The sequence below is a fragment of the Rana temporaria genome, chromosome 7 (assembly GCF_905171775.1).
Source record: "Rana temporaria chromosome 7, aRanTem1.1, whole genome shotgun sequence".
NCBI lineage: Eukaryota > Metazoa > Chordata > Amphibia > Anura > Ranidae > Rana > Rana temporaria.
Window position 1 is genome coordinate 22,518,316 of NC_053495.1, and position 13,010 is coordinate 22,531,325.

The window sequence follows — 13,010 nt, forward strand, 5'->3', positions numbered from 1 at the left end:
TAGCCAGCCATGTCTCCCCCCATGTAGCCAGCCATGTCTCCCCCCATGTAGCCAGCCATGTCTCCCCCCATGTAGCCAGCCATGTCTCCCCCCATGTAGCCAGCCATGTCTCCCCCCATGTAGCCAGCCATGTCTCCCCCCATGTAGCCAGCCATGTCTCCCCCCATGTAGCCAGCCATGTCTCCCCCATGTAGCCAGCCATGTCTCCCCCCATGTAGCCAGCCATGTCTCCCCCCATGTAGCCAGCCATGTCTGCCCCCATGTAGCCAGCCATGTCCCGCTTACCTGTCCTGCATCCCCGCTACCGCCGACAGTCAGTGTAATACGCGCGCCGTTCCATTACAGCTTTGAATAGCTGTAATGATTGGCGCTGCGTATAGACACTCCCCCTCGCTCGGGATTGGACAGTTCACTCGAGCGAGGGGGAGTGTCTATACGCGGCGCCAATCATTACAGCTATTCAAAGCTGTAATGGAACGGCGCGCGTATTACACAGTCAGTCGGCGGTAGCGGGGATGCAGCGTAACGGCATTGGCGGCGGCGTAACGGCATTGGCGGCAGCGGCGGGGGGGGGGGGGATTTAGTATTCTATTCTGTTATCGGGGGTATTTGCGGGAGTACGAGTACTCCTGTAAATACTCGGAATCGGTCCCGATACTAGTATCGGTATCGGGACAACCCTAGTTAATACCGCCCGAAATGCCCCTCTATAGAGGCGCTCCTCTCACCGCTCCAAAGATGCTGCTGACAGCATGTCAGAGATGATCAAATACCACCAAAAGAAAGCTCTATTTGTGGGAAAAAAATTATAGAAATATAATTTTGGTCCAGTGTTGTATGACCGCGCAATTGTCATTCAAAATACGTCAGCGCTGAAAGCTGAAAATTGGTCTGGGCACGAAGGGGGTTTAAGTGCCCAGTAATAAAGTGGTTAAGTTAATTTGATCAAGGTGATTGCATGTATTGCCCCAGGGCTCAAGTTCCCCATTGATACGTAATATTTAAGATTTTTACATTTTAGACTTGAGTACCTCACGATTTTCTATCATTTTAAAGGGTGCCACAACGGAAAAAAGTTTGAGAAGTGCAACTCTAGTTCTCAGAAATCACCGCAATGCCCCCAAGTAGCTCCAGAAACCTTTCCTTTTTTTTTGCTGTTTTCAAGTCCACGTTTTGGCGCGATTGCAGCGTGTTTTGTTGCATGTCTGCAGGGCCGATCCGCCCTATAGGCTCACTTTGCAAGCCGCTTAGGGCCCCGCAAAGCTGCAGAGGGCCCCCAACCAAAATTTCTAGAGACCCCGCCTGGTGAGAAGTAATTTTCGGCCCCTCACCCCGTTTCTCAACTCGCTGGCTGCATGGGAGAAGAGGTAAGAAGTCAGCACCCCCCGTTTCACACTTTAATGTAAGATGTCATTTCCGACAGAAGAACACCCCCCCCCCCCTTCTCAACTTTAATGTGACATGTCATTTTCAGCTGAAAGATCCCCCCCACTGAGGTCCCCAAGAAATGGAATAAGCCGGTGGCCACCTGTTACTGGGATATCGCTTTTGGCTAGAGCGACTCTTTATTCTACAGTGGAGTCTGATGTGGTGGAAAGTTATGAGAGGCCAGTAGGATTTGTAATCCCGGGTCGCTGCAAGAGAACAGGTGCGACAACTCTCTACCCTCCAGGCTGGCCTCCGGTGTTTGGGGGGGGCACTACTCCCCTCCGCCTGGGAATTACCAAGCAGATTAATACACACAGCACATAACAGTCACTCTGCGTACTTTCACACGGTTCAGGGTTACTTCTCTTCCTCCAAGGCTTTATGTGGACCAGTGTAAAAAAAATCAAATGTAGCACAAGGGCCCCTTCATAGCTTGTCCAATGATCTGCGCTGATCTGCATTGCCCAACGCAAAGAGACATTCCCTGAAATTCATTAAGATTGCGCAGAAAGATTTTGCAAAAGCATTTTTCATGCATTATAAAAGCGGCGCCGCATGTGCCAAATTCTTGCACCCTTCTAAAACCTGTATCTGAATTTGGCAAATGCTCTGCCACTTTAACCACTTAAGACCCGGACCTTTAGGCAGGTAAAGGACCTGGCCAGTTTTTGCGATTCGGCACTGCGTCGATTTAACTGACAATTGCGCGGTCATGCAACGTGGCTCCCAAACAAAATAGGTGTCCTTGTAGCTATTTTTAGAATAGCTATTTATTTAAAGGCTGGAGGATCAATTAAAAAATAAAAATGTAATGTGTAAAATTGTGCAAACAGCTAATTTTTCTCCATCACTTATGTGCGCTGATGGGCACTGATGATGCAGTAAATATAATGCATTTTTTTTTAAAATAACAAACATGTTTAATGTAGAAAAATGTAAAATAATGCATTTGGGTGGCAAAAATATGATCTATACACTGGGGGGAGAATCTCTGGGGGAATCTAGAATGGAAAAGGACCTGGGGGACCTAGTAGATGATTGGCTCAGCAATGGCATGCAATGCCAAGCTGCTGCTAACAAAGCAAACAGAATATTGGCATGCATTAAAAAAGGGGATTAACTCCAGAGATAAAATGATAATTCTCCCGCTCTACAAGACTCTGGTCCGGCCGCACCTGGAGTATGCTGTCCAGTCCGATGGGGCATACACACGGTGTGAACATGCGATGAAAAGATCCCATCTGACTTTTTCCATCGGAAATTCCGACAGTGTGTACGCGGCATTAGATATGCACCTGAACGACCACAACATACAGGGATATAACAAGGTAATACTGACGTAAATCACACACATAGGTTGGACTATGTTATACTTACCTACTCTATGCAATGGTTTTGCACAGAGCAACCCCAACCTTCCGCTTCTGGGGTCCCCCACTGATGCTCTAGGCTCCTTTCCCCTGCATAGTGCCCACTGTAGCAATTTGCTTGCTATGGGGGCACTCATACATGCTCTCTCCCAGGCTGGCTCTGTGTGTGACTCAGCCCTGTCCAATGGGCTCCCTCCTTACTGGCCGTGATTGACAGCCAGCTGTCTCTGAGCCAGTGAGAAGGTAAAGAGCAGGGGAGCAGCTGCTCTCATGCACATTGCTGGATGAAAATAGGGGCTCAGGTATATATAAGGGGGGCTGGGTGGGGATGGTGCACAGATAAGTTTAACCCTAATGCAGAGAAGGTAAACATTTATAGCCAGAGATTCAGCTAGAGATACGAAGGCGTATCAGTAGATACGCCGTCGTAACTCCGAATCTGCGCTGTCGTATATTTAAGCGTATTCTCAAACTGAGATACGCTTAAATGTTGCCAAGATACGAGCGGCGTAAGTCTTCCTACCCCGTCGTATCTTGGCTGTCTATTTACACTGGCCGCTAGGGGCGTGAACGCTGATTTACGCCTAGAATATGTAAATCAGCGAGATACGCCTATTCACGAACGTACGCACGGCCGTCGCAGTAAAGATACGCCGTTTACGGAAGGCGTTTTCAGGCGTAAAGATAAACCACCAAAAAGATGGCGCAGCCAATGTGAAGTATGGACGTCGGAACCGCGTCGAATTTTTCAATTTTTACGTTGTTTGCGTAAGTCGTCCGTGAATGGGGCTGGGCGTAATTTACGTTCACGTCGAAACCAATGAGTCTTTGCGGCGTAATTTGGAGCATGCGCACTAGGGATACGTCCACGGACGGCGCATGCGCCGTTCGTTCAAAACGTAATTTACGCGGGGTCATGCTTTATTTACATAAAACACGCCCACCTCTTTACAATTTGAATTAGGCGCGCTTACGCCGGCACATTTACGCTACGCCGCCGTAACTTAGGACACAAGTGCTTTGTGAATACAGCACTTGCCTCTCTAACTTGCGGCGGTGTAACGTAAATTACATACGCTACGCCCGCATTACTTTAAGCCGCCGTACGTGAATCTGGCCCTTAGTCTTTAAATATAACATACTAAATGCACTTACCTCTTTGCACGTCTATTTAAAATCATTACTAATATCCTTAAAACTTACAGCAGATGGCAAGTTATAATCTACAATACTGTGTAGGTCCTTCTCTGGGTTTCAGATAAGTTTCTCAAACGTTAAGGCAGGTCTGCAAGCTGTGCACGTAGCAAAGCAAAATACAATTTTAAACAGAAAAACATATGCCAGCCAGCCAGGAGAGCTTAAATAACACATAAAATGAATTCCTGGCTGGAAGGAGACTGAAAAATGCATAAGAAGCAAAAAAGACAAGCTGGCCAGATGCGGAAAGGATATTAACGTCTGAATGCAATATTATGATTCTTACCGGAAGAAAGAGCCTCTGAGCTGCGCAGGGCTTGAATAATTTCTTCCATTCCTGAGCGTTTCCAACCGAAAACGTGATTGGATAGATCTTGTGTTCAAACTTCCTGGATAACTGACGGGGCCATTCCCTGAGCTGCAGGAGAAAAACATGAAAGAGAAGAAAAAGATCGACACAAACTCTGCAGCAAGGCAAGTTAGCAAATGTATGGCGTATGTTTTATTTAGATTTTCAGGACTAATGCCGCGTACACACGATCATTTTTCGTCATGAAAAAAAAAAACGACATTTTTCGGCATGTAGAAAAAACAACGTTTTTCCAACTTCATCATTAAAAAGACGTTGCCCACACACCATCGGTTTTTAAAAAATGCTCTAGCAAAGCGAGGTGAAGTACAACACGTACGACGGCACTCTAAAGGGGAAGTTCCATGCGGATGATGCCACCCTTGGGGCTGCTTTAGCCGAATCCGTGTTAGTAAAAGACGATTCGCGCTTTTCTGTCTGTTACAGCGTGATGAATGTGCTTACTCCATTATGAACGGTAGTTTTACCAGAACGAGCGCTCCCGTCTCATAACTTGCTTGTGCGCATGCGCAGGTTTTTAACGTCGTTTTAGCCCACACACGACCATTTTTTTACAACCCGAAAAACGACATCGTTTAAAACGTGGTTAAAAAATGCAGTATGGGGCGTGTCCAAGATGGCGACGGGAGCGGACGTGTAATTGTCGAGCTCCCGCTCTGAGATTCCTTCCTACCTTGATCCTGTGTGGAACTCGGGCTATTTCCTCACCCTTTCTTGCCCTGCCTCCTGGGGAATGCGCCGGAACAACAAGGGGAGTCAGACTCGCCGTAAAACCACCGTTGCGGGCACTCCACCGAACACTGGGCCTAAGCCACCTGCACCAACCAACCGCATGGCGGATCGCGCGGACTCCCCGCGGGACGGCGCGATCCAAGCTGGATCGGAGGCATTTGAGGCCCTCATGGCGGCGATCTCCACATGCCAATCCACCCTCACGGTGAAGATCGATCATGTGCAGGCGGAAACCGCGCTGATACGCCGTGATCTAGATGCATTCCGGGACCGCGTGTCGGAGGCTGAGAGGCGGGTCTCTGACCTGGAGGACATTCAAAGAGACCACCACTCCGACATCCAGGCCCTGAAGTCAAGAGTGAAGATCCTTGAGCACAGGGCGGAGGACGCCGAGAACAGGAACCGCCGCAACAATCTGCGGGTCCTGGGGCTCCCCGAGGGTGCAGAGGGCACGGATCCGGCGTCATTCATGGAGCAGATCCTTCCAACCATCCTCCCTGGAGCCCGGTTCTCCCCCTACTTCTCCATTGAGAGGGCCCACCGCATTCCCGCGACCAGGGGCCCTGTAGGTTCGCCGCCGCGCACTTTTATATTTAAACTCCTTCACTATCGGGACCGTGACACTGTTCTCCGGGCGGCTCGTCTGCAGGGAGATCTGAAATTCCAGAACGCCAGACTTCTGATCTTCCCGGACTACTCCGTGGAGACACAACGCCAGCGCAAATCCTTTGACCACGTCCGCGCCATGCTAAGAGATCGAGGGGTTAAGTATAGCATGCTTTTCCCCGCCAGGCTTCGGGTTCAAGACGGAGAAAGGGTGCAGTTTTTCACTTCCCCGAGAGACGCCGCGGCCTGGGCTGAATCCCTCCCGAGATGAAGACCTGGACTTTTACCCTTCAATTCTTTTGTCGCCTGACTGTGAGTAAGCTACTGGGGGGGCTCCCCAAGAGGGGTTGGGGGTTTATTGCCTTTGCCTGAAAATGATTGGGGGCCACTATCTCTCATATGGCAGCCGTGGGACTCATCGCCTCATCCTCTGGGGTCGGAGACCGTGCAGATCCGCAGCATTCACAACCTGTGACACACAACCTGCCCTATTGATGATTGGGGGGATTGGAAGGGCTGCCCCCCTGCTTTCCTGATCCGTTCATTGATTGCCCCCCCCTCCGTCTCCCCCACCACTGACTGTGCTGCCGAGGGTGGACCCCCACCCCTCCCCCACGTCCCCCCTCTACCCACTCCCCCAGCTGACTTTAACTGTGGGGGTGCCCCCCCTCACTCCTTCAGGAGTTGATTCACCGCAACAATGCCTAGTCACCCTGATGTGACCCTAGGTGTTCTCTCCCCGTTCTTCTTTTTTTTTCCAGGTTGTTTTTTCTCCCCCATTTTTTGCCTTTTTGTTTTTCTCCCTAAGAACTGCGCCCCCGGGGCTCCGGGTGATCCACACATTCTTATCCTAAGATGGATTCTCAGGTTCCTTGACGGTTTTACATTAACAGGAGCGGGTAGCCGCTTGTTCACTGCCCTCATGTCCGGCCTGAGGGCTGGGGTTTGTTATGGGATACAAGCCCTCCTCCGCGTTTGGGGGGGTGGCGGGGTGGGGGGGGGGTTGGGGAGCCCTGTTGGCCCCCGGTTATGTTTTAATGTGATGTGTTTTATGACAGTACTAATAGCTTTCGTTAATTCATGTGCATTGGTGGTGGGTTGGAGCCCTTCCTCCGGCAGCAATGTGGCCTGGGGGAACGGTCCGGGGTTCATACCTATGCCTTATCCTCATTTGACTTCCCCGCCAGGTCACCATGGCAACCCTTGAAGTCCTCTCCTGGAACACACGGGGCTTAAACTCGCCCATCAAGAGATCCCTGGTATTTCAATTCATTAAGAAACATGCACCTCATGTTTGTGTGTTGCAGGAGACGCATTTGGTGGGTAGCAAGACCCTCAGCCTTAAGAAACCATGGGTGGGTCATCACTACCATTCCACGTACTCCAATTATGCTAGAGGGGTCAGTGTTCTCGTCCTCAAGTCACTCCCTTTCAAGCTTCTTGATCTGGTCCTAGACCCGGAGGGCAGGTTTGTGCTGGTGCATGCGCTGATTCACAACCTCCCGTGGGTTCTGGTGGGGCTGTATCTCCCCCCTCCTGCCTCCTTGGGGGTCCTGGGGGTTCTTGCGGCCAAATTGGCGCAATTCCCCTGTGACAATGTGGTCCTGATGGGTGACTTCAACCTGGTCCCGGACACTGGTATGGACAGGTTCACCCAGTCGGGTACTACTCGCCAGGGACTGGCGGAATGGGCGGAAACATACAACCTCACGGACGTCTGGCGGTGGAGATACCCGTTGACTCGGGCCTTCACCTGTCACTCGGCCACCCATAGATCCTTTTCACGTATTGACTTGGCATACGTGGGAGCGTCGGTTTTACCTAAGGTGAGGGACATTACTATTCTTCCCCGGGGGATCTCGGACCATGCCCCTTTACTCCTTTCACTGACCTTGATGACTGAACCAAACTGCACCCTGTGGAGGCTCTCCAGATTTTGGGTCTCAGACCCGGAGGTGGATCCCAAGTTTAAGGACTCCCTACGGTCTTATTGGGCGGATAATCCGGGTACGGCTGCGGAGACCACGGTTTGGGATGCCTTCAAGGCCTCCTCCCGGGGCCACTACCAGTCCATTATTTCAGGAGTGAGGAGGGAGCGTAGGGCAGAGCTCACAAAAGTTGAAGGGGAGGCAGCTAGACAGGAGGCCCTTTATGTTAGTACCCGTGACTCTAACCACTACTCCCAGCTCCAGTCCCTGACGCAACAAGCTGTCCTTCTGCGAACGGCCTTGACGCAGAAGAAGCTTCTTCATCAGTCCCAGCGCATTTTCGAGCAGGGAGAACGGACGGGGAAGCTTCTGGCCTGGCTGTCTAAGGAACACTCGGGCGCGTCTGCTATAGGCCAGATTAGGGACGGGGAGGGGGACCTCCACTCGACTCCACAGGAGATCAATAAATGCTTCACGGATTACTACCAACAATTGTATAGCTCCAGAGTGGCTTATGATGTGGCCGACCTGTTGAGATACCTGGAGGAGGTGGACGTCCCGGTTCTCACTCCCTCTTCCGTGCGCAAACTAGACGCCCCGATTAAAATAGAGGAGGTTCAGGCAGCTTTGAAAATGATGCAGGGGGGAAAGACCCCGGGACCGGATGGTTTCCCGGTCGAATTCTACAAACTCTACGAGGAAGATTTGACCCCCAGACTAAGGTCGCTTTTTGCTGGTGCATCGGAGTCGGGAGCTCTCCCGGACTCGATGAGCGAGGCAATAATTGTGGTCATCCCCAAGCCTGGGAAGGATCCAACCCTGTGTTCTTCGTATCGCCCGATATCCCTCCTCAACGTCGATGCAAAAATTTTTGCGAAAATCCTGGCCAACAGGCTTAACACTGTAATTACAGCCCTGGTCCACCCTGACCAGACGGGCTTCATGCCAGGCCGCGGTACTGATATTAACCTTCGTCGATTGCATACTCACCTGGCACTGGCTGGCCCTGGCGACCCCGGGGTGGTGGCCTCGCTCGACGCCGAGAAGGCCTTCGACTCGGTCGAGTGGGGCTACCTCTGGGCAGTTTTGACCCGCTTCGGGTTTGGTCCCCGCTTCATGTCCTGGATACAAATGTTGTATGCTCACCCTAGGGCACGTATTCGTACCAACGGGTCCCTGTCTGCCTCCTTCCCCCTGGAGCGGGGGACCAGACAGGGGTGTCCGTTATCACCGGCGTTGTTTGCCTTGGCCTTGGAGCCTCTGGCCGCGCACATTCGGCGCGACCCGGAGGTTCGGGGGATCAGGGTGGGTAACCTAGAGGAGAAGCTGTCCCTCTATGCTGACGACGCCCTGTTGTATCTGGCGGACGCTTCCGCCTCCCTACAGAAAACGTTGTCACATTTTGAGGTGTTCGGCCGGTTTTCGGGCGTGTGTATCAATTGGGACAAATCGGTCCTGCTCCCGCTCCACCAGTCACTGTCCCGGGCGGACTCCCACACTCCTCTCCGGTGGGTGGATGAATTCACCTATCTGGGGGTGAGGGTGGGACTCGAGCCGGGGTCTTACCTAGACAAGAATGTTCTCCCAATACTGGACCAACTGACCAAACGGTGTGCGACATGGCGTAACCTTCCCCTCTCACCGGTGGGTCGAGGGAACCTCATTAAGATGGTAATACTCCCCAAATTGCTTTATTTTTTTCGTCAGACCCCTGTTACTATCCCAAAGTCCTTTTTTCGTCGGCTCGACAGTATAGTGATGGCGTTCGTCTGGGCTGGTAGCCCTCCTCGGGTTGCTAGACATACTCTTTATCTTCCCCTCTCGGGGGGTGGACTGGCCCTCCCAAATTTCTTGGCCTACTACTGGGCGGCGGTGCTAGTGACGGTCAGGTGGTGGTTTTCCCAGCCGCGACAAAATCCGGCGGTCAACCTAGAGGCGGCGGTTTTGGGATCCTATGCTGCCCTGTCCAACCTGGTGTTTCGGGGGTGCAGGGCTCATCCCTCTGTCACGAGGCCCATGGCGACGGTGGTTAGGGTGTGGGCGTCATCCAGGGCTCGAATGCTGAAACCAAATACTGCCTCCCCACATACCCCGCTTTGGGGCAACCCACTCCTTCCCCACCTGAACACGGTCCCGGACCCGGTGGTCTGGGCCCGACGGGGGATCCTCACCCTCCGGCATGTGATGCCGGATGGTGTGGTGATGCCCTTTCAGGACTTGTGTCGGACCTATAAAGTCCCTTCCTCATTTGGCTTTAGATACACTCAGCTGCGGCATGCATTGACGGCCCAATTTCCGGACTCGGTGACGCTCGAGTCAGATTCGATAGAGCGTCTTCTGATCTCGGGGGTCATGGGGAACCCCTCTCATCCCTCTATTTGAGATTTACGGTGGCATACGACACGAATACGACGGGGACACTGACCAAATGGACTGCCGACATCCCGGATCTGGACGAAGAGATCTGGGAGGAATGTGTCTCCTCCTTTCTCCCGTCTATGATTGCCTCTAGAGACAGGTTCATTCAACTTAAATTTCTCCACAGGGCATACTACACCCCGCAGAAGTTGGCTAGGATTTACCCCTCAAGGTCCCCGGAGTGCACCAGGTGCCTGGGAGACACGGGCTCCTTCATCCATATGGTCTGGTCCTGCCCTAAGCTGGATCAGTACTGGAGAGAAGTGGCAGGGGTCCTCTCGGATCGTTGTGGGATAGAACTAGTCATGGACCCAAAACTGTTCCTCCTAAGCTACTTGGGTGAGATTGAGGGAGACAGGTATACCAAACTGAGCATCACCTTTGCTCTGTTTTATGCTAGAAGGGAGATCCTACTTCGCTGGCGGGGCTCTGGTCTTCCCACTGTGTCCTCCTGGCTGGCCACGATCAACAGAGTGCTCCCACTATATAGGCTGACGTACGAGAGCAGAAACTGCCCAGCTAAATTTGACAAGATCTGGTCGAATTGGATTGAGTCCCCTGGCGACTTGGTTGATTCCCCCCCTGCTGTGTCCTGAATGCTGAGGGGCTGTGGGTGGCCGGGGTTCCCCGTCCCCTGCCCCCCCTCCCCGCCCGCCTCGGCGTGCGGTGCCTCCCCCTCCCCTTCCCCCCCTCGTCCCCCCCCCCCCTCCGGGGGGGGGGGGGGGGGGGTGGCGGGGCGGGGGCGGCGGCCGGGGGACGCCGGCTGGCGATTCCCCCCGGGTGACGGGTTTTCGTCTGTGTTGTCTGTCCCATTGTAGATGCTGCTGAACTGATTCCCCACCAATGTAGTCCTTTGTTTATGACATCTATGTATGAACTCATGCATTCTGAGTAAGCCTTGTGATCTTTGTACTGTCATTTTCATGTGTGTGTTATTGTCTGTTACCAAAATAAAAAACTTTGACTGTTAAAAAAAAAAAAATGCAGTATGCTCGAAAAAATGTTTTTTTCGTTTTTCAGAAGCCGAAAAGTGTGAAGCCCACACACCACCATTTTAAACCGAAATGTTTTTCATGCCGAAAAATTATCGTGTGTACGCGGCATTAGAAGATAAATATTTTTTTCATTTTTAGGCAAGTATGAAATATTACACAGAATTTTTTTATGTGTACTATTTCTACACAGCTGGTGTAGCTTTTGGCTCCTTTTCATATGCTTTCTAGGTTATCCTTAACCACTTAAGCCCCGGACCAATATGCAGCCTAAAGACCCAAGGTGTTTTTACAGTTCGGGACTGCGTCGCTTTAACAGACAATTGCGCGGTCGTGCGACGTGGCTCCCAAACAAAATTGGCGTCCTTTTTTCCCCACAAATAGAGCTTTCTTTTGGTGGTATTTGATCACATCTGCGGTTTTTAGTTTTTGCGCTATAAACAAAAATAGAGCGACAATTTTGAAAAAAATGCAATATTTTTTACTTTTTGCTATAATAAATATCCCCCAAAAACATATATAAAAACATTTTTTTCCCTCAGTTTAGGCCGATACGTATTCTTCTACATATTTTTAGTAAAAAAAATCACAATAAGCGTTTATCGATTGGTTTGCGCAAAATTTATAGCGTTTACAAAATAGGGGATAGTTTTATTGCATTTTTATTCATTTTTTTTTTTTTACTACTAATGGCGGCGATCAGCAATTTTTTTCGTGACTGCGACATTATGGCGGACACTTCGGACAATTTTGACACATTTTTGGGACCATTGTCATTTTCACAGCAAAAAATGCATTTAAATTGCATTCTTTATTGTGAAAATGACAGTTGCAGTTTGGGAGTTAACCACAGGTGGCGCTGTAGGAGTTAGGGTGCACCTAGTATGTGTTTACAACTGTAGGGGGGTGTGGCTGTAGGAATGACGTCATCGATCGTGTCTTCCCTATAAAGGGAATGACGCGATCGATGCGCCGACACAGTGAAGCACGGGGAAGCCGTGTTTACACACGGCTCTCCCCGTTCTTCAGCTCCGGGGAGCGATCGCAACGGAGCGGCTATAAACAAATAGCCGCGCCGTGGTCCCGGATCGCTCCCCGAGCGGACCCGACCTCCGCATGTAGCGGGGGGGGTCCCGATCGGACCCCCCACCCGCTAATAGGCGAGGACGTACATGTACGCCCATGTGCCTGTACGTGCCATATTGTGGACGTATATGTACATGCGGGGGTCGGGAACTGGTTAAAGAGACCCTGTCACCTTAAGTATTCTGGGGAAAAGGACAGGGGTTATTTAACCACTTGCCGACCACGCTATAGCCAAATGACGGCTACAGCCCGACTGGCCAGTTCTGAGAGTGATGCCGCGTACACACGGCCGTTTTTCGGGATGTAAAAAAATATTTTTTTAATGGTCTAGAAAAAACAATGTTTTTTTCAACCGGATCGTTAAACCGGCCTTGCCCACCCACGATCGTGAAAAAAAAATGCTCAAGCAAAGCGTGGTGTCAGACAACACGTACGACGGCAATATAAAGGGGAAGTTCCATTCGGATGGCGCCACCCTTGGGGCTGCTTTTGCTGATTTTGTGTTAGTAAAAGACGATTCGCGCTTTTCAGTCTGTTACAGTGTGATGAATGTGCTTCCTGCATTACAAGCGCTAGTTTTACCAGAACGAGCGCTCCTGTCTCATAACTTGCTTCTGAGCATGCACGTTAAAAGACATGAAAAATTAGAGCAGGTTCTAAATTTTTAATGCCCATTTTTTACGTCGTGAAAAATGCTCTGGAGTCCACACACAATCGTTTTTAATGACATTAAAAAAAACGTCATTTTTTACAACCTGAAAAACGGTCATGTGTACGCGGCATGAGAGATGACACCGCTCTAAAAACTGCTGATCCCTTGGCTTTGCTTCCGCCCCACCAAACCAAAAAGGTGCTGGCTATGCACAGGTGCATTGGATAGAAG

At 51.0% G+C, this 13,010-nt stretch overlaps 1 protein-coding gene across 1 annotated transcript in view; it reads right to left on the reverse strand.

Annotated features, from left to right (window-relative positions):
• GXYLT2 (glucoside xylosyltransferase 2) overlaps nucleotides 1-13,010 on the reverse strand; it is a 65,793-nt gene that overhangs the window by 21,658 nt on the left and 31,125 nt on the right. The window contains exon 3 of the mRNA XM_040360998.1: nucleotides 4,282-4,413. Coding sequence (XP_040216932.1) covers nucleotides 4,282-4,413 — 132 coding nt within the window. The remainder of the gene's footprint in view (nucleotides 1-4,281; nucleotides 4,414-13,010) is intronic.